The sequence below is a fragment of the Oncorhynchus nerka genome, linkage group LG18 (assembly GCF_034236695.1).
Source record: "Oncorhynchus nerka isolate Pitt River linkage group LG18, Oner_Uvic_2.0, whole genome shotgun sequence".
Classification (NCBI taxonomy): domain Eukaryota; kingdom Metazoa; phylum Chordata; class Actinopteri; order Salmoniformes; family Salmonidae; genus Oncorhynchus; species Oncorhynchus nerka.
Genome location: NC_088413.1, coordinates 69423955 through 69446896, shown reverse-complemented (window position 1 = coordinate 69446896; position 22942 = coordinate 69423955). Strand labels below are relative to the sequence as shown.

The window sequence follows — 22942 nt, the reverse complement described above, 5'->3', positions numbered from 1 at the left end:
CATCCATGGTTACATGGCCATGGTGCTATGGAATAGGATCAAGCCTAAGTGTCTATATGAATTGAATGCATTTCATGATGAAGGGCAATGGTGGCCAAAACATCAAGCTTTTTTAAAACTTTGCTTAAATATTACAATGAGTTTTTACATGTTGAGCGAGCATTACGCCTTTTGCTTCTCCCTTATGAAAACCAGACTGCCATTGTACTTGAGATGAGCACTAAATCAGGACTAGTTTAAAATCAACCAGCTACGCCAAGTCAAACGCAGTGCTTCCATGCCAAGTATGTAATGTAGATATTAGAGGAACTCTATTTATTTATCACAATGTTTCAGATCAACCAAATGGAAACAATGAGCTGAAAGGGGTTACAAACATTTGCTGAGAAATAGAAACAAATGCCAGTGTTAATCCCACAGGACATTAAACAGCTACGTGTGTGCGTGCGCGTCGACCCCAAAGGTGAGCATTATATTGAGATTCCAAGCCAGGCTCATGGTTATTGGTGTTATAAGAGGGGGAGTGGCAAGAACAGGCAGTGGGCACAATGGGCATCTCAGCGCTGTGTGCTCTCACTTGGCATGGCAGCCTGGTGAGAGGGTGGCATGGCAGCCTGGTGAGAGAGTGGCATGGCAGCCTGGTGAGAGGGTGGCAGGGCAGCCTGGTGAGAGGGTGGCAGGGCAGCCTGGTGAGAGGGTGGCAGGGCAGCCTGGTGAGAGGGTGGCAGGGCAGCCTGGTGAGAGTGTGGCAGGGCAGCCTGGTGAGAGGGTGGCAGGGCAGCCTGGTGAGAGGGTGGCAGGGCAGCCTGGTGAAAGGGTGGCAGGGCAGCCTGGTGAAAGGGTGGCAGGGCAGCCTGGTGAAAGGGTGGCAGGGCAGCCTGGTGAGAGGGTGGCAGGGCAGCCTGGTGAGAGGGTGGCAGGGCAGCCTGGTGAGAGGGTGGCAGGGCAGTCTGGTGAGAGGGTGGCAGGGCAGCCTGGTGAGAGGGTGGCAGGGCAGCCTGGTGAGAGGGTGGCAGGGCAGCCTGGTGAGAGGGTGGCAGGGCAGCCTGGTCTGAACAGTGGACACTAATGTATTTCCTTGCATGGGAGAGTGAGAAGTTGAGGATACTACCATTGTCCTCACAGAAGTCTGAATCCTCCGAGCTCCCTTAATATCAAAAGGCAGTCAATTGGAAACACCCCCAGAAGACAAAGCCATCCTACCGTCACTCCCTAAATAAGCCCTCAAAGACAGGCAGACATGACTAACACCTGAAACTGATATCACCATGAAGCATCCTTTACTGTCCTATCCAACCATTTTCAGTTCTGACAAAACTATAAATCCTATTTGTCAATTTCTATTTTTTATAATTCATGGGATGTTATATTACTGACACAGTAGCAGCAGTATTACACTAACAGGAAATGAGCAACATGTAGCCTAGTGGTTAGAGCGGCAGTTAACCCACTGTTCCTAAACCATCATTGTAAATAAGAATGTGTTAACAGACAGTGTATTTACAGAAGGCCCATACGGGACTCTCTTCCTGGTGTAATTTGCAGTAACTGAAGTGTGGGTCTAAAGTAGACTGCCCCCCCACTGAGGGACGGCCTCAGACGGGACAACTTGACGACTTAACCCCCTGGGAGGCCCAGATAAGCGGCAAAAGACAAGCAGCAAGATAATGAAAAGCACTAGAGGTGAATAAATACAGGAATTCTGACTACACACTCACATAAGCACACAGTGGCATTAATGAGTTTGAGTGAGAATCACAAGCTCTCATCTGTCAGGCTGCCAACATCTGCCCACATATCTGTGACCACATGCTACTCTATGCCACATCTGTGACCACTATGCCACATCTGTGACCACATGCTACTCTATGTATTCATCTCTCTATGCATGAGAGCGTAAAAAATATTTGATGCTTGACACTCCTCACACATATATATAAAACTATACCAACTAAAATGACCCTGAATGACACGAACAAACACGCGGACCAGAGCACACACGCAGTCACACACAAGTACATTCGTACACCATACGGAAACGCATCCTGGATGAAAAAAAATACAAAATAAAAAAGTTGGTTCTTAAATACAAAACTCTGGCCTGAATCGTCCTACACTGTGACACATAGGACAGGAGACAGTGACTGATTGGATGTGTCAGCTGAGGACGGTGTAACCCCTCACGTCACAACTCAATCATACTGACAGCTAGCCTGAGTGGGACCTTTTAACCATCGACAGTAGAGTTAGAGTTTGTGTTGAGGTATATTGTTTGTTACATATTTGGTGTAAGGTTTTATGGACAGGTGGGGTATTGAAGATTGGTGTTTTGTGGTCAGATTTGGGATAGTGTTAAGGTTATGGGAACTGTCACTGCATCATCAGTGCTGTGCTCATGTTTAGTCCGTTTATGGTTAGGCTAATGGCGGATACCATCGCGTGTTTAGGTTTGGTGTAGTAAGGGTCAGTGTTATCATATTATCATTCAGGTTTATTGTTAAGTTTCAGGTCCAAGGGGGAATGCAGGGCTCCGTGCCAGCCCAGCGCAGCATTAAACATCACCAGGCCAGATTGAAGTGGCCCACGGCCCGAAGAGCGAGAGGAACAAATCAATGCTGAATCAATGGGCTTACTTCATTCCAGCAGCTCCAAGATGGGAGTTTCTAAAGACTATTGGGCTTATTTAGCATTTACTGTATTAGCCTACGTCTTGGCCTATGTACTTCAAACGATCATCACTGAATACAAAAACTCCACCCATCTGCAATGGGGCCACTCCCATTACCCCTGTTTGTGTTGCTCTCCTGAGGAACCTTTGCAAGATCAGAGTCATAGTCAAGTTGCCATGCGACGCATCCAACTGCAGAACCAGCCAACTGTCCACTCAGTCACAGGGCAGACATGTCTCGGAGGTGACGCTTTTATCAGTGACATTTCAAACGGCAGGGAACAAAAAGCCAACCTGTTGCTCGTGTTTCCAGCCAATGAGCTGGCAGCGAGCCTTGGCCCAAAGCACTTAGCATTCCCGAGCAGTGCGGTACCTTGCCTGGACCTCCGCCGCCTCCCGATGCCCCGACCCACGATTAATCACGCCTCATAACCCCTCCAATTACCCTAATATAATAGGACAGAAATCAGGGCAATTTGCTGCAGAGTGCATAATATACCCATGTGTGGGAAAATGTGCCTTTTTCTGTTGCCTGCCAGGCAGCAGGTAGGTTGGTTATGTCATTTCTTTCACAGGCCTTGCCACACAAAGGGATGGTGGTTCAGGCTTCAATAGCAACATGGTATGAATAACACAGCCTTTCATGTGGGCACTCTATCACAGTGTCCTTCACTCGCTTTGTCACCTCTCCCTCTCGATCGCTTATACTCCCTCTATTGTCAGGTTCTCCATTTCAAAGTCTGTTATCTGAATGGAGGTTGGAATCAGTAGCGCGCCAGACTTTCTGCATATACAACGTTTCGAGTTATAGACAAAGTATTATCAGCAAAACAGTTTTTGGGATTCATTAAATATATGTCAATCCTCAGCAAAAAATAAATGCAAAGTACATTCACACAAACGGTATGCCACCTCCCCTTCCACAAGTCAGTGTGTTATAACAGGCAGAGAGAGCGGAGGACAACCTCTCTAGAACATTCCCCAACCTTTCTCCAGGCACATTCAACAGGTGAATGAACAGACAAGTTGAACATTACCCAGGAGAAAATAGCTCTGCTGTCGCAACAGCAACTGAATGACAAGTCAATGTGTGTAGCCTAGAACTAAACAGAGTGTGTGTGAATCACAATACCCACATGCAGTTGACTTCTTCCTTCACCAAAACAGTCATTGACACCATGGCATTTCTATCAAATTTCATTGGTCACATACTTAGCAGAAGTTATTGCGGGTGTAGTGAAATGCTTGTTAAACAATGGCCATAACTATATGTATATGACAATAGTTGAAAATAGTGTTGTACTTTGCACATTGAGGGGCTAGGCTACTCCACTAACAAGGTGGTTTTCAGATGAAGTGCAGTCAGGGGATTGGGGACGGTTGTATATGCATGTTTGTTCTGCTCCATTTGAAGTCTACAGGAGATGGATTTGCTCTCGTGGGGCTTGCTAGCATTTCTAGCACCAGCCTCCACTGGGTTTAATGCTTCCCAGGAAATTCCATTCTAATCTGCCTGGTGAGGTGTCTGGACAAAGGCAGCAGGATGGACGTGGAGAGGGAGACCGATATGAAGGAGGAAGGGATGAGTAAGCAGAGAGAGATGGAGGGAGGGATGACTGAGGAGAGCGATTGAGGAGTAGGAGAGAGATTTGATATTGTAAATAATGCAGTCTATTATCTCTACATACTTTATTAGAAAAACTATAACCTTGTCTATCCTCCTGAACTCAGTCTCCTCTCCTCTCACCCCATCTTTAGCTACTTCTAATTTTGCCAATCTCTTTTAATCAAGCAGACTTTGCGTTACCACTCCTCTCAGCCCTGAAGCAAACACTTAAGATGTTGAGAAAGATAGAGAAATGCCAGCCCTAACAAGGGTGCATCACGTCTTGCCAGGCTTCGTTCCCTATACTCGACTTGAGTGGGTTGAGTCACTGACGTTCTCTATTTATTTATGGATTTTTTATTTATTTAACTAGGCAAGTCAGTTAAGAACAAATTCTTATTTACAATGACGGCCTACAGGGGAACAGTGGGTTAACTACCTTGTCAGTGCGGGGATTCGATCTCGCAACCTTTCGGTTACCGGCCCAATGCGCTAACCACTAGGCTACCTGCCGCCCCTACGCGCTAACCACTAGGCTACCTGCCGCCCCTACGCGCTAACCACTAGGCTACCTGCCGCCCCTACACTCTAACCACTAGGCTACCTGCCGCCCCTACACGCTAACCACTAGGCTACCTGCCGCCCCTACACTCTAACCACTAGGCTACCTGCCGCCCCTACACTCTAACCACTAGGCTACCTGCCGCCCCTACACGCTAACCACTAGGCACTCTAACCACTAGGCTACCTGCCGCCCCCCACTCTAACCACTAGGCTACGCCCCTACACTCTAACCACTAGGCTACCTGCCGCCCCTACACCTAACCACTAGGCACGCTACCTGCCGCCCCTACACTCTAACCACCAGGCTACCTGCCGCCCCTACACTCTAACCACTAGGCTACCTGCCGCCCCTACACTCTAACCACTAGGCTACCTGCCGCCCCTACACTCTAACCACTAGGCTACCTGCCGCCCCTACACTCTAACCACTAGGCTACCTGCCGCCCCTACACTCTAACCACTAGGCTACCTGCCGCCCCTACACTCTAACCACTAGGCTACCTGCCGCCCCTACACTCTAACCACTAGGCTACCTGCCGCCCCTACACTCTAACCACTAGGCTACCTGCCGCCCCTACACTCTAACCACTAGGCTACCTGCCGCCCCTACACTCTAACTCTAACCACTAGGCTACCTGCCGCCCCTACACTCTAACCACTAGGCTACCTGCCGCCCCTACACTCTAACCACTAGGCTACCTGCCGTCCCTACACTCTAACCACTAGGCTACCTGCCGTCCCTACACACTAACCACTAGGCTACCTGCCGTCCCTACACTCTAACCCCTTCATTCATCTTCCTGCCCGGTCTTGCTCCCCCTCAGGCTTGTGGTGGGGGAGATCTTCATAGGCTATACTCAGCCTTGTCTCAGGGTAGTAAGTTGGCCATGTACTCTTGATATCCCTCTGGTGGTGTGGGAGCTGTGCTTTTGCCAAGTGGGTGGGGTTATATCCTGCCTGGTTGGCCCTATCCCAGGGTATAGTCGGACGGGGCCACAATGTCCCTCAGCCCCCCCCGTCTCAGCTAAAAATGTTCTCCCACAAGCTGTTAATTTTTGAGAAAAATCCTTATAATTTCATTCACATAGGTGGTCTCCACTGAGCCATTTACTCCCCATAACCACTTTCACTCTAAGGACGGCAGACTTCAAAGCTGAAAATGTAGAGCTGGTCTCTGTTGATTTCTGTGTATGACCTCAGCCATAGTAATCAAGCTATAGTGATACATGAAACTGTACACATACGGAAAGCTGTTCACGGACCTCTAAAAAGACCTGTTATGGAAATGACGGGCTAAGTCTATTCAAAAGGTTTGTGGGTTCTAATAGACAAAAGCATCTGCAAGCTCAGCACCCACGTGACCAAGTTAAAGCTCAACCAACTCCACAAAAAGGTTGAGTAAGGCAAATGCTGAGGCTGAACTTCACAACCAGGCCCTGCTTTGAGGTGTGGTCCAATCAATCTCAGCTCAGCTTGGATGACCGCCACATTCCTCAGCTTCCTAGAACCTCACAGCAATACTGACCTGGAACACCAGGAAATAAAAAAAATTGAGGGCTTCGTTTGTTTTGAAATGTCACCTCTGAATACGATTAAAGTGGACGGTTAGCGAGTGCACAATTACAGAGTGGATAATTACTGAGCATATTACAATTAGGACCCTCTATTGCACTGTTGCGGTCATCGTGATGGATATTGGAGCTGGGGTATTTTTTAAAACCTTCCCTTAGGAGAGAGCTTTCACTTCTTTCCACACCTGACCTCACAGCCTTGCCCTTCAGTAAAAATAACCACAGAAGATGGCTGGGGGGGTGATAGCTGGCTGAATGGCTCAGACTGTTTGGAGGGAGGGAGGGGTGGGGGCATGGACACAGATGGGCGCCTGAGGGGGTAGTGCCATCACCATCAGGAGTCTAGGCTCTTCAGCGCCCACAGAACAACGCTCTGCAACCTGAACTAAAACAATCATGGTGAACCAAGGCCATTCTCCTCCCTCATATATATTGAAATTACACTTAATCAAAAATCCTATGTTAAAGATGAATTGCAACAGCTGGGCACAAGGCCAAGTCCTTCCGGTTGCTGGGTAAACATCCTGGAACACCACTCTAAAAAGGCCAATAACCTTCCACTGCAGTTCAATTCAATTCATCAGCCTTGTGACAAGACGGACTACGTCAGTATAGAGTGTTATTGATTTGTTTTCTGAAAGCAATGCCTTATGCAAAGCCACAACGTCATGTGTTGGCATCACGTGTTCACTGGAGACTTGATTCAGACAATCTTGGACTTGTTACTACAGCTGCCAGTGAATGAGCAGTTTATTTCACATTGAATAGAAACATGACTCACTTGTGCATGTGCTCCAGCCCAGCGAACATCATGATACTGTAGGTCAGGCCACTCTGGACAAGGAAATGTAAGGCGTACCTGTTGAGAAAAAGAAAATGACAAGGGGTCAGAACCTAACATTCACCCCCGCCTCTCCTCTCCCCCCCAGGTCACATGGGCATTTAAGAGGGCTGGTAGTCTCAAAGAAAGATGGAGTACATTGAGACCTCCTGTGGTGGTTATCACTATAATACACAGACCTGTTCATATGATAGTGTTGGTTTCTCTGGTATTCTGTCAACATCTCAGCCAGGAGTGGTGCAGGACAACAGAAGGCCCTAAGGGCTGAATCTTGATAAAGTCCAACTCGGGATAAAGAACACTGATGTCTGATATAGCCCCATGATGAACGCATGATAAGCACACAGCTAGGAGGTGTGTTCTGGAGGACAGGATTCCAAAAGGCCCTTTTTCTCCCCTCTATCTACAGACTGGTGGATGATCTGAGGGCAGATAACCAAGTGAAACAATGCTGTACTCAAGGACACGTCTACTTTGTTTCTGCCTCTAGGCTCCAACTAGCCTACAGCTATCCTCAGTCCCTTCTGCAACACTGGAGATGTGCTTCACCGAAGCAACTCCAACTCTCCACAAAGATATGGGGGAAAAAAAGAGGGTATAATGTGATGGACAAATATCTACAGTAGGGAAGCACGATATAGCGGGAGCATATCGGAACCGGACGATATTAGCTAAAAATGCCAACATCGACGCCGATGTCTAGTTTAACACCGATATGCACAACCGATGTCAAAGCTGACATGCGTACCTTTATACAACGTAGGTAAATGACGTAATGACGCCATGCGAAATGTAACGCTACACGTGCAACAGAGCATTCCTGAACTAGCCCACAATGTTTGCTGTGTGGATCGAGCAGTCAACAAGTCAAGCAGTCATTTGAAAGAGTAAGACATTTTCAGCGAGACAACTCAAAGGCGCCAAGATAATGGAATTCATTGCCCTTGACAATCAACCATTCTCTGCCATGGGTGATGTTGGCTTTCGCCAACTGGTCGAGCACCAGTGCACACTATCAAGTGCGCTATTTTTCAGATGTTGCCCTACTGGAGTTACACAGTAATAGTGTCAAATCCTTTTTCTTAAAAAAAAAAAATGTAAACACTATGTTACTGCTATTAGCTTCACGGCTGATATTTGGACCAGCGATACCAGCCCCACGAGCATGCTGAGTCTGACAGCACAGTGGGTCAACAAGGATTTTATACTGAAGTCGTATAGCATGTTCATGAATGTGCTGGTTGTCATACCGCTGCTGCCATTTCAATGGCATTTGAGAACATGAACACACTAGCTAGCTCCATTCAAACAACTGACTGGAGAAATAAGCTCAACTGTGCCTGCAGCAGACATGATACCCTCTGTCATGGCATTAAAACACCTGCTCAACAAAGTGAGTAGGTTGCATTCTCTTTACGGTGTCACCACCATGCTCGATGCTATGTACAAGGACCACTACTTCCATGCTCGATGCTAGGTACAAGGACCGCTACTTCCATGCTCGATGCTAGGTACAAGGACCGCTACTTCCATGCTCGATGCTAGGTACAAGGACCACTACTTCCATGCTAGGTACAAGGACCGCTACTTCCATGCTCGATGCTATGTACAAGGACCACTACTTCCATGCTCGATGCTAGGTACAAGGACCGCTACTTCCATGCTAGGTACAAGGACCGCTACTTCCATGTTAGGTACAAGGACCGCATGCTAGGTACTACTTCCATGCTAGGTACAAGGACCGCTACTTCCATGCTCGATGCTATGTACAAGGACCGCTACTTCCATGCTCGATGCTAGGTACAAGGACCACTACTTCCATGCTCGATGCTAGGTACAAGGACCGCTACGTCCATGCTCAATGCTAGGTACAAGGACCGCTACTTCCATGCTCAATGCTAGGTACAAGGACCGCTACTTCCATGCTCGATGCTAGGTACAAGGACCGCTACTTCCATGCTCGATGCTAGGTACAAGGACCGCTACTTCCATGCTCGATGCTAGGTACAAGGACCGCTACTTCCATGCTCGATGCTAGGTACAAGGACCGCTACGTCCATGCTCGATGCTAGGTACAAGGACCGCTACTTCCATGCTCGATGCTAGGTACAAGGACCGCTACTTCCATGCTCGATGCTTGGTACAAGGACCGCTACTTCCATGCTCGATGCTTGGTACAAGGACCGCTACTTCCATGCTCAATGCTTGGTACAAGGACCGCTACTTCCATGCTCGATGCTAGGTACAAGGACCGCTACTTCCATGCTCGATGCTAGGTACAAGGACCGCTACTTCCATGCTCGATGCTAGGTACAAGGACCGCTACTTCCATGCTCGATGCTAGGTACAAGGACCGCTACTTCCATGCTCGATGCTAGGTACAAGGACCGCTACTTCCATGCTCGATGCTATGTACAAGGACCGCTACTTCCATGCTCGATGCTAGGTACAAGGACCGCTACTTCCATGCTCGATGCTATGTACAAGGACCGCTACTTCCATGCTCGATGCTAGGTACAAGGACCACTACTTCCATGCTCGATGCTAGGTACAAGGACCGCTACTTCCATGCTCGATGCTATGTACAAGGACCACTACTTCCATGCTCGATGCTAGGTACAAGGACCGCTACTTCCATGCTCGATGCTATGTACAAGGACCGCTACTTCCATGCTCGATGCTATGTACAAGGACCGCTACTTCCATGCTCGATGCTAGGTACAAGGACCGCTACTTCCATGCTCGATGCTAGGTACAAGGACCACTACTTCCATGCTAGGTACAAGGACCGCGACTTCCATGCAGACAAGAGACAGGGTTTACGTGAAATGTTACATTCACAGCTGGACAAGATGGAAACGGACACAGTGACAGTTTGCACCGACGAAGAGAGGCTACGGAAAGACGGAGCTGAAACTTCACTGCTTGACATGTGTGAAGAAATAATGGTTGAGAATGAAACTGAACAACGAAACAGCACAGCAAGTAAGTGAAAGAAATAGGTTTTGATGAAGTTTTCCTGGTAATGGGGACATATGTGAATGCCCCAAACAAATATTTTTGGTCTGTGTATAACTTTTATATAACTAGGCAAGTCAGTTAAGAACAAAATCTTATTTACAATGACGGCCTATCCCGGCCAAACTCAGACGACGCTGAGCCAATTGTGCGCAGCCCTATGGGACTCCCAATCACAGCCAGATGTGATAAAGCCTGGATTCGAACCAGGGACTGTAATGTCGCCTCTTGAACTGAGATGCAGTGCCTTAAACAACTGCGTCCATGTGTGTGTTAACTACTTAACTTTTAAGCATTCTAGTACAGTTAACAGTATCGTTTATTTTGGCAAGGAAAATATCGGTATCGGACAAAAAATGTTATATCGGTGCATTACTCATCCACCAAATACACTCAGCAAAAGAAGAAACGTCCCCTTTTCAAGACCCTGTCTTTCAAAGAAACACTGTATCCCATATGCTGGTTCAATGACCCATAAACAATTAATGAACATTCACCTGAGGAACGGCCGTTAAGACACTAACAGCTTACAGACGGTAGGCAATTAAGGTCACAGTTATGAAAAGTTAGGACACTAAAGAGACCTTTCTACCGACTCTGAAAAACAATAAAAGAAAGATGCCCACTGTATTGTAGGCCTGTTGTAAAGGCAGGTTTTCACCAGCAACAACAACGCCTATGGGCACAAACCCACCGCCACAGGACCAGACAGGACTGGCAAAAAGTGCTCTTCACTGACGAGCCACGGTTTTGTCTCACCAGGGTAGATGGTCGGATTTGCGTTTATCGTCGAAGGAATGGGCGTAACACCAAGGCCTGTACTCTGGAGTGGGATCGATTTGAAGGTGGAGGGTCCGTCAAGGTCTGGGGCAGTGTGTCACAGCATCATCGGACAGAGCTTGTTGTCATTGCAGGCAATCTCAACGCTGTGCATTACATAGAAAACATCCTCCTATCTGATGTGGTACCCTTCCTGCAGGCTCATACTGACATGACAATGCCACCAGCCATACTGCTCGTTCTGTGCGTGATTTCCTGCAAGACAGGAATGTCAGTGTTCTGCCATGCCCAGCAAAGAGCCTGGATCTCAATCCTGTTGAGCATATCTGGGACCTGTTGGGTCAGAGGGTGAGGGGTAGGGCCATGCACCCCAGAAATGTTTGGGAACTTGCAGGTGCCTTGGTGGAAGAGTGGGGTGACATGCCACAGCAAGAACTGGAAAATCTAGTGCAGTCCATGAGGAGGAGATGCCCTGCAATATTTAATGCAGCTGGTGGCCACACCAGATACGGACTGTTACTTTTACTTCTCCAACAGTATGCGGTGGTAGCCATGCTGATTAAGTGTGCCTTGATTTCTAAATAAATCAGTGTCACCCGCAAAGTATTCCTCTCACCATCACACCTCCATGCTTCACGGTGGGAACCACACGTGGGGAGATAATCTGTTCACGTACAGTAGTCTGCATCTCAAAGAAACGCAGTTGGACCCAAACATCGACATTTTGTACTCATCAGACCAAAAGACAGATTTCCACCGGTCTAATGTCCATCGCTCATGTTTCTTGGCCCAAGCAAGTCTCTTCTTATTATTGGTTTCCTTTAGTAGTGGTTTCTTTGCAGCAATTCGACCATGAAGGCCTGATTCATGCAGTCTCCTCTGAACAGTTGATGTTGAGATGTGTCTGTTACTTGAACTCTGTGAAGCATTTATTTGGGCTGTAATCTGAGACTGCCAACTCTGAACTTATCCTCTGCAGCAGAGGTAACTCGGTCTTCCTTTCCTGTGGTGGTCCTCATGAGAGCCAGTTTCATCATAGCGCTTTATGGTTTTTGCGACTGCAAGTCCTTGAAATCTTCCGCATTGACTGACCATGTATTAAAAGGAATGATGGAGTGTCGTTTCTCGTTGCTTATTTGAGCTGTTCTTGCCATAATATGGACTTGGTGTTTTACCAAATAGGGCTATCTTCTGTATACCCCCCTACTATTAAGGAAATCAATTCCACAAATTAACTTAAGACACACCTGTTAATTGAAATGCATTCCAGGAAGCCCGTTGAGAGAATGCTAAGAGTGTGCAAAGCTGTCATCAAGGAAAATGGTGGCTATTTGAAGAATCTCAAATATATTTTGTTTAACACTTCATGATTCCAAATGTGTTATTTCATAGTTGATTCTTCACTATTATTCTAAAATGTAGAAAAGAGTAAAAATAAAGAAAAACCCTAGACTGACTAGGTGTGTCCAAACTTTTGACTGGGACTGTATATCTACAGTACACAGCAGTATGATGGACTTGGTAAGTCCCCTAGGGCGTTGTGTGTCCTCACAGTCTGAAGTACAGCAGAGGAAGGGAGTTAGTGTGCGTGCGTCATTCAGAGTCAATATGTCAGACAGAATTGAGTGGTAGCAGGACTGTGGGAAGAGAAGGAGTAAAAGTAAGTCAGTTCATGCCTTCTGGGAGTGCTAGAAAGTCCGGAAGCTGTGGGCAGAGTTAGAATGCTGTCTGTCAGAAGTTTTACAATGTATGTTTACTTCTACTCCGTCTATCTGCATATCTCAAGACATGGCATACGAGGGTGCAGTGAGATACCCAATGGGGTTGGACAATATTATTTATTTGTCACTTATATTGAAGAAGCTATTACTTAAATAGTAGAGGTCAAATGACACTCCAATGTTAAGAGAATGGAAAACTCTAATACTTTATTATTTTAATATTGGAATAAATCTGGCTACAGACAGAAACAACACAATGTGAAGTCATATGGGGGAAGAGTCTAACAAGCATTGGAAACAACATTGGGTGTGGATAGCGTGGGAACATGTGGGTCTGAGCAGGTGGGATGTCATTCATGTGGGGGAAGGGAACATGAAACAACATTGGGTGTGGTCTGAACAGCAGGTGGGATGTCATTCATGTGGGGGAAGAGTCTAACAAGCATTGGAAACAACATTGGGTGTGGATAGCGTGGGAACATGTGGGTCTGAGCAGGTGGGATGTCATTCATGTGGGGGAAGAGTCTAACAAGCATTGGAAACAACATTGGGTTGGTGTGGATAGCGTGGGAACATGTGGGTCTGAGCAGGTGGGATGTCATTCATGTTTGTTGAAATGTAAATGTTAAAGTTGTCTATTGTTTTTGTCAAAGTATGTTTTTGTTTATTGAAAAAAATATATAAATATATATAAAACCAAAAAGGAATGGCTTGTCAGTGATTGTCAAACTAAAGTGATATGAATGAATGCAGTTTATGGTACTACTGTCCTCTACATTCTAAAGCCGTGAAGGTGCGTTTCACAGATGACTAACAAGACATTAATTACACTAAAAGCAACAACACAAAATTTGATCTGACCACAACAGTATCACCTTACCATCAATATGATGAACCGATGGTGTCAGCACGTGATCCAACATGCACAGAGCCGCTGCCATGGTGGAATGACGCAGTTAACGTCTCACACACACTTCGGGTTCTCTCTCGGTGTGTACAGGAAAATGCCAAGGGACACACTGCCAAGGGACACACTGCCAAGGGGCACACTGCCAAGGGACACACTGCCAAGGGACACACTGCCAAGGGACACACTGCCAAGGGCACACTGCCAAGGGACACACTGCCAAGGGACACACTGCCGCCAAGGGGCACACTGCCAAGGGGCACACTGCCAAGGGGCACACTGCCGCCAAGGGACACACTGCCAAGGGACACACTGCCAAGGGACACACTGCCAAGGGACACACTGCCAAGGGACACACTGCCAAGGGACACACTGCCAAGGGACACACTGCCAAGGGACACACTGCCAAGGGACACACTGCCAAGGGACACACTGCCAAGGGGCACACTGCCAAGGGGCACACTGCCAAGGGGCACACTGCCAAGGGACACACTGCCAAGGGACACACTGCCAAGGGACACACTGCCAAGGGACACACTGCCAAGGGACACACTGCCAAGGGACACACTGCCAAGGGACACACTGCCAAGGGACCAAAGGGCACACTGCCAAGGGACACACTGCCAAGGGACACACTGCCAAGGGACACACTGCCAAGGGACACACTGCCAAGGGACACACTGCCAAGGGACACACTGCCAAGGGGACACACTGCCAAGGGGCACACTGCCAAGGGGCACACTGCCAAGGGGCACACTGCCAAGGGGCACACTGCCAAGGGGCACACTGCCGCCAAGGGACACACTGCCAAGGGACACACTGCCAAGGGACAGCAGGTTGTTTACAACAGGCCCAACGGCTTCCTAATTGGATATCAATTGCCTCTGCATGACCAGTTTGCCTTGGCCCGTAAAGGATGGAGGGAGGGCGGCAGAGGCAGGAGAGATGGGTGGAGGGAGGGAGAGACAGACAGACGGACGACAGGGGTGAGGGGGAGGCTCAGAGACACAGGGGAAGAAAGGCGTGACGGAGAGAGAGGGAAGAGTGCGAGAAGCAGGAAGGGCTGAGGAAGGGAGAGATGGAGGGAACCAGGGACAAGAGAAAGAATTTCAGGAAGAGAGGTGAAAAGATGTGACAGTAACAGCACTCACCAGCCGAAGCAGAAGAGAGCCAGGTAGAAGCCCAGTAGCGTGGCCACCACATGTCTGATGAAGGGACTGGTCTTACTGGGGTGGAGATACAGACGAAACCAGAAGGCTGTCAACAGGGCAAACAGCTGACACACCACAAAGTTCACCTGGGAGAGGAGACACAAGGAAATAATCAAAACTTTAGTGAGTTTTGTACAACAACAAACAAAACAGCTTCTATTACCAGGTCAGACTGTAAGAACCATCACTAGCCGTGTACCAGGTGATGCACCCACACACACACCTCATCCTCAAACAGACACCGCTGCTGTCCCATGTCATACAGACTACTTTTGTACAACCACTAGACACTTTGTTTCACACAGAATATTTAAGTACTTTATTCCTGACATAGTTCATTCTGGTGCTCAAAAAGTATGTTTATTTATTACTGCAAATGACTGTCTTATCATTCTTAATTGTCATCAGGTGTTACCTTAAATAACGAGGATATATTTATTTTAACTAGGCAAGTCCGTCTAGAACAAATTCATATTTACAATGACGGCCTACTGGGGAACAGTGGGTTTAACTGCCTTGTTCAGGGGCAGAACGACAGATTTTTACCTTGTCAGCTCAGGGATTCGATCCAGCAACCTTTCGTTACTGGCCCAACGCTCTAACCACTAGGCTACCTGCCGCCCCAGTACAAGGAGTACCAGTACCGAGTCAATGTGCAGAGGTACAAGGTAGTTGAGGTAATATGTACATGTAGGTAGGGGTAAAAGTGACTAGGCAATCAGCATAGACACAGGGCAGCAGCAGCGTATGGGAAGTCTTTTGGGCCCAGACATGGCACTCCGGTACCGCTTGTCATGAGGTAGCAGAGATCACAGTCTATGACTTGGGTGGCTGGAGTCTGACAATTTTTGGGGCCTTCCTCTGACACCGCCTGGTATAGAGGTCCTGGATGGCAGGGAGCTCGGCCCCAGTAATGTACTGGGCCATACGCACTACCTTCTGTAGTGCCTTGCAGTCACATTCCAAGCAGTTGCCATACCAAGCGGAGACGCAGCCAGTCAAGATGCTCTCAATGGAGCAGCTGAATACATTTGGAAGAGGCCATGCAGTTGTGGGTGAACAGGGAGTACAGGAGGGGACTAAGCACGCACCACTGAGGGGGTCCCGTGTTCAAAGGTCAGCATGGCGGATGTGTTACCTACCCTCACCACCTTGGGGCAGCCCGTCAGAAAGTACAGGATCCAGTTGCAGGTGTTCATTCTCCGTCTCCTTAGCTTAGTGATGAGCTTGCAGGGCACTATGAGCTGTAGTCAATGAACAGCATTCTCATGTAAGGATTCCTTTTGTCCAGGTGGGAAAGGGCAGCCTGGAGTGCAACAGAGATTGCGTCACCTGTGGATCCGTTGGAGCGGTATGCAGATTGGAGCGGGTCCCGTGTGTCTGGGTTGATGGTGTTCATGTGAGCCATCACCAGCCTTTCATGGCTACAGACAGGTTACATTGGCGTTCTTGGGCACAAGGACTATGGTGATCTGCTTGAAACATGTAGGTATTACAGACTGAGTCAGGGAGAGGTTGTAGATGTCAGTGAAGACACTTGCCACGTTTACATTAGGTAACTAGTTTTGTACAAAGAAATGTAACATACAAAACACTGATTGTATTGAAAAGTGCAACAGCAAACATGTATATACGGTAGCTGATTCAAATCCACTGTTTTATTGAAAAGTGGAACTGCAAACAGTTATCCATTACTGCAGTCAGGTAACAGATTATTATTAACTAACTATGTAAGGCAACATGGACTATGAACTGATACTTGGATAATGAAATAAATGTTTAGTCTCCTCTCACAACAACTAATACATTTATTTGATCTCTCTAACAAATCAACTTGCTTTTAGGGTAAGGGTTTAGGGGTAGGAACATCCCAAAAAGCCCAGATACCACTAACACTCTTCCCGGATAGTGTCAATAATATGTAGGGTTGATTTGTAATCCATTATTTTTCTGAGTGAGTAACAGGTTTCCGAATTTGGTAAAAGCCATCTTTTCTTTGACAATGCAGTAAGCAGTGTTACGTTTCATCTCTAGCTCCGTTAGCTCTGCCTGTTGACCGGCTTGGGCTGCCTGCCACCTGTTGCCTGGTGGTATACATATTGATGTTGCTCCAACTCATTTGATTCTGGCTTAAGTTATGTTTTAGCAAGGACTCGTGTTTTAGGTTGCAAGACCCAAATGAGTCTCCCTGCTGCTTTTACTCCACACTTTGGACATTGGGATGCTGGATGTGCTCCTCCTTCGGCACTAGAATTGGCAAAAGCAACCCCTCTTGAAACACGTAGATGTTTTTCTTTTTTCTTTGAGGTGGTGGATCGGTAGCAGCATCTCCGACATTGTCATTATCTTCTGGTTGATCGTTTTTTGTTAAAGCTTGAATTCCAGTGCATTTCATTGTTGTTCTTGCTAGCTAGCTTGCTATAGAATGCCATTACTTAGCTCAGGGAAAAAAAAAAACAAAGAAAAAAAAAACAGGCGGCACAGTTCTGAGGGAAGGTTTTTGTGAAAAGGGATTGTGCCGTTGTGTTCCCCAAGCATTATTAATTGAATTAGCTACATTTAAACATGATTGGTTTGTTAACCATTATCAGCCTGTGTTTGAGCAGTGAAAATAAGTGTGTTGTGGCAAAATATCATTACCCATTGAGTTTATTGGATAATTGTTTTGTTGCACGGTGCTCCCAAACTGAAAGTAGTGGAGACAGCTGCACAGAGTAGATGTGTAAATTATTCCAGTGTATGTATACATGTATAGATTCCATTTTAATAACTGTTAATCGGATTCATCCTTGATTCCTTGTTTTTATTTTGACTAATCATTTGTTTGACATTTTAATGCATTGTTAGGAGCTAGTAACATAAGCATTTCGCTGTGCCCGCTATAACATCTGCTAAACTGTGTATGCGACCATTTGATTTACCATCCTAAATAATCATATTTTTTAACTGGAAGGGAGCAGTGCCTTTGTCGCTTCTGGAAAGAGACGCTATTACAGCACCGTGGCAGCTGGCACTACTACACAGGAGAATACACTGTTGATAGAACCCAACTCTTGAGTGTAGGGGGCAGTATTTTGATGTTTGGATGAAAACGCGCCCAAATTAAACTGCCTATTTCTCAGGCCCAGAATATGCATAGAATTGTCAGATTAGGATAGAAAACACTCTAAAGGTTTCCAAAACTGTCAAAATATTGTCTGTGAGTATAACAGAACTGATATTGCAGGCAAAAACCTGAGGAAAATCAAACCAGTAAGTGGCCTCTATTTTGAAAGCTCCATGTTCCATAGCCTGCCTTCGCTCCATTTAAAAGGAGGGATATCAACCAGATTCCTACCTATGGCTTCCCCATGGTGTGAACAGTCTTTAGACATAGTTCCAGGCTTTTATTTAGAAAAATGAGCAAGAAAGATCACATCGGGTCATTGTATGGCTGGGTGCCAGCAGCGTTTTGTATGCGCAACAGCTTGGCGCAGCCATTTTCTCTCTCTCTCTCCTATTGAAGAAGCTACATTCCCGGTTGATATATTATCGATTATATATTGTAAAAACCTGAGGATTGATTATAAAAAAACGTTAAGTTTCCACGAACATTGCGGATACTATTTGGAATTTGTGTCTGCGATGTCGTGACCGCTCGAACCTGTGGATTTCTGAACAAAACGCGCCAACCAAAGAGAGGTATTTTTGATATAAAAATAATATTTATGGAACAAAAGGAACATTTATGTAACTGGGAGTCTCGTGAGTGCAAAAAATCAAAAGATCAAAGGTAAGCGATTTAATTTATTGCTTTTCTGACTCTCATGACCAATCTACTTGGCTGCTAGCTGTTTGTAATATTTTGTCTACTGAGAGAGATGTTCTTACATAAACGCTTGGTATGCTTTCGCTGAAAAGCTTTATTGAAATCTGACACTTCAGGCGGATAAACAACTAGCTAAGCTTTGGTTTGCTATATTGCACTTGTGATTTCATGAAAATGTAATATTTTCAGTAATTTAATTTGAATTTGGTGCTCTGCAATTCAGCGGTGTTTGACGAAAATGATCCCGCTAACGGGATGGCTGCATCAAGATGATAACTGGATAAAGCAGGCATAGAGGACACCTTTTTTGTTCTTTGTGGAACCAGTTTGGTTTCCTCCTGTTTATTCTATGTTAACAAAGCCTTACATAAAAGCTACCAACATCAATGATCAACTCAACTTAAGACTGGTGACGCTTGTCACACACACACAGAGTATAGCCCATCTTATCAATTGTAGTAGGCACAATTATTTCAGAAGCCGGCATGTTGCTAAAGTCAACAGTAGGACCTCAACTATCGGTACCACCCAGTCTATCGCCTTTGCCTTTCCGTGCATCATGGCACCCTGGAGACAGTGTGCACAGTAACTGTGGTCACACCCAGGGCTGTGGCGGTCATGACATTTTGGCAGCCGGTGATTGTCACGCAAATAACTGCCGGGCCTCAAGGTAATTGACCGTAGTTACCGTAAACACATTAAGCATCTCCTGGCTTCCACGCAAAGCCTACAAGCCACTGATGCAGACCTTTAGAACATCTACGTTTAAAAAAAAAAGTCTAATAAATCCATGAAATATAGCCTACACAGTCACAATAAATCAATTTGTAGACAGGTCTAAAGAAACATGATTTGAAGAAAATGTAGTCCATTTCAGAAGACCAGAATAGCATACTCTGAGTTGTCCTTATGTTAGGCCGTGATCTGGCTATGCCATATTGCTGCGGGCTACACTAGCTCATTTAGCAGACAAGATGTGCTTAGAATTCCATGGGATTATTTTATAGTATGAAGAATACAATTGAACAAAGCGGAATAAAATCTCAAAACATTTGAGTGCACACATGTGGATATTCTGTGTGTTAAAAGAAACAGGTACTCCTATAGGCTTAATTTAGAGTCATTCATGTAACTTTAGTTGTGATAGAATGTATTAAACATATAGCCCAACATTTGTAAGGCTGCATCTTGCAACTAATGAGGACTTGAAAAATAATCGCATGAAAGGCATGAGTTTTTGTACAGGCTTAATCAGTCTCTCATGAACAATTTTTAAAAGCACTTGATAATGCCTCGAATTTCCAGGCGGCATCCCTTTTGTGTGGCCGAAATACCCCCTAAAAAAACGTGTCTAATGCAGCCAGTGGCCGTTGTGACCTTGGGAATTATAATAATTATATTCATCCCTTCTCCCGGCAGCTTGATCCGAAGCACTTCTCACTCAAATGGCTCTCAATCACGTGGCCGGGTCTCTCACACAGGCTACAAGTGAAGACCGACATCTGGGATACAACTGTGCGCATCCTTATCCAATTCCGAGGCGCATATTGTAGATATTGGAAGAGTAGGCCTAACAAACAGCAAAAGCACTAGCATATGTCAATCTACTATCCACCATAATACAAAAGTTTACCTATTCTATTGTGTGTGAGAAATAAATATACCACCCAGTCTGGGACAGTTGTGGGATGAGATAGATCCCAAATTAATACCACCACTAGCATCAAATAACCTTTTTTACTCAATGCTGCTGACGCAACAGATCAGAACGTTTAGCTTAAAATATGGCTAAACTATTAGGCTATTTCTTCACATTATAAGCACATTAGTGGGAAAATACCATTCAAGTGACCTCAAATGCCATTATACATGTAATGCTTTTATTATAAAAAGGTGCATTTTTAATGTAAAAATTATTTCCCAAACTTTAAACTCACGTGCTGTTTATGTATGCCAGTTAGGCTCTACACCCATTGTAAAGCAGATTAATGTGCTTAATTTTAAAGACGTTATTTGGCCACTTTAGTTGTGGTACATACCTTATCAAAACATAGGCCTATGGGCTAGGCTACATGAGGTGTCGACTACGATTTGAAAAAAAATCACGCATTTCTCGCCTTAGCTGGGCATCACTCAAGTGATATGCTAATCGTGTCACCCATCGGACTATTCTTGATTTAATCCTGTCTTCGCATTTACAATGGACAATTATCATACACCTGTCTCGATACAGGGGCAGCGGGAAAAATACATGTCATCAACGCACTTAAATAGGATTTGTCATGGCAGCCAGGTAGGCTATACTCCTGTTGTAAACAGATAAGCAATGCGCTTAATATTAGCAAAGTTGATAAATAACTAAATATAGTAGGCCTAGCCTATAGAAAACCGATGGGATCCTCTTTTTAATAGAGGCCATCACTGTTTTCTCACACAATTGCATACCCTATAGAAATGTTGTTTGATTAGATTTGTGAATACATTTGCATTGATGTCAGAGTGATTAGAGTGACAGAGGGCTGAGTACCAGGCAGTTAGCATGTACGGTACGCTACTTATGACCAGCAGCAGCATCAGAACTTGGAGAAGCCTAATTACCGTGACTAAATGTGCATGTGGAATTTGACTGCCGGTGTGGCGGTAATATGGTAACCATAACAGCCCTAGTCACACATCCAATCTACAATGACAAATTCTAGTTGTATTGAGAGTACCACACCCTTTCTATTCCTAATGGTATTTCACTGTACCATTCTCCCTCCCTCCCACATACAGTAGGGCTGCTATAGTGGAGTACAATCAATCACTCAGAGAAAAATCCACCAGGACTCTGACTAAGCTATTTAAGCTAATGTGGTGGGTGGGGACTGTATGTGCGCGTGTTTGTGAATGCATGCGTTTATCTTTGCCTCATCCATTGGTTCCTCATCCTCCAGTGGTCCCATAGTGAATCTCATTCATTACGGGAGCAGATTAACACACGCCTCCATTTGGAAGGCAAGGCCCAAATTACATTTGGAACGCTTTTCAGATTGACTTCAGCTCAGATCCGCACTTTCCCCATCACCACCTGCTCCCAGGAGCCTGAGCCACTACATTTGATTGTTTGTTCCCCCCTCTAAGTATTGCGCTTCAGTGTGCACAGAGCTCAGGGAGGATTCTGAAGTAAGACGGAGAGAAAAATCGACTGGAAGTGATAGAGCATCTCCTAGTCATCTTTTTTACTAGTACTACTGTAGCCCAGTTCCTAGACTCTGTGGCCGGCCGGGCCAGCCAGTCACCCCTAGACTCCGTTGCCGGCCAGTGTGTCTGAGCGCTAGGGCAAAGAAGCTTTTTCATCGGCACTTTTTTATTTTACCTTTATTTAACCAGGCAAGTCAGCTAAGAACAAATTCTTATTTTCAATGACTGCCTGGAAACAGTGGGTTAACTAACTGCCTGTTCAGGGGCAGAACGACAGATTTGTACCTTGTCAGCTGGGGGGTTTGAACTCACAACCTTCCGGTTACTAGTCCAACGCTCTAACCACTAGGCTACCCTGCCGCCCCACTACCCATATTGACTGTGGCTGGAAGAGTTGGGTAAGAATAACATTGGAAGTCAAATCAAATTTTATTTGTCACATGCGCAGAATACAACAGGTGAAGACCTTACAGTGAAATGCTGACTTACAAGTCTTTAACTGCATTGTTGGTTAAGATAATAGGTTAAAACATATAATAAATCTAACAAAATTGTGGAAAAAAATGTAAGAGTTAAGAATAACAAATAATTAAAGACAGCAGTAAATAACAATAGTGGGGTTATATACAGGGGGGAACCAGGTCAATGTGTGGGTTATATACAGGGGGAACCAGGTCAATGTGTGGGTTATATACAGGGGGAACCAGGTCAATGTGTGGGCAATAGTGGGGTTATATACAGGGGGTACCGGGTCAATGTGTGGGCAATAGTGGGGTTATATACAGGGGTACCAGGTCAATGTGTGGGCAATAGTGGGGTTATATACAGGGGGTACCAGGTCAATGTGTGGGCAATAGTGGGGTTATATACAGGGGGTACCAGGTCAATGTGTGGGCAATAGTGGGGTTATATACAGGGGGTACCAGGTCAATGTGTGGGCAATAGTGGGGTTATATACAGGGGGTACCAGGTCAATGTGTGGGCAATAGTGGGGTTATATACAGGGGGTACCAGGTCAATGTGCGGGGGCACCAGTGTTGAGGTAATATGTACATGTAGGTAGA

The 22942-nt window shown here is 45.9% G+C and overlaps 1 protein-coding gene across 1 annotated transcript in view; it reads right to left on the bottom strand.

The window, feature by feature from the left end:
- The window catches only part of LOC115146391 (lysophospholipid acyltransferase 2-like), an 85379-nt gene that overhangs the window by 23119 nt on the left and 39318 nt on the right, over positions 1 to 22942 (bottom strand). Inside the window, exons 2-3 of the mRNA XM_029688435.2 lie at positions 14828 to 14973; positions 7191 to 7268 (exon numbers count right to left, since the gene is read on the bottom strand). Coding sequence (XP_029544295.1) covers positions 7191 to 7268; positions 14828 to 14973 — 224 coding nt within the window. The remainder of the gene's footprint in view (positions 1 to 7190; positions 7269 to 14827; positions 14974 to 22942) is intronic.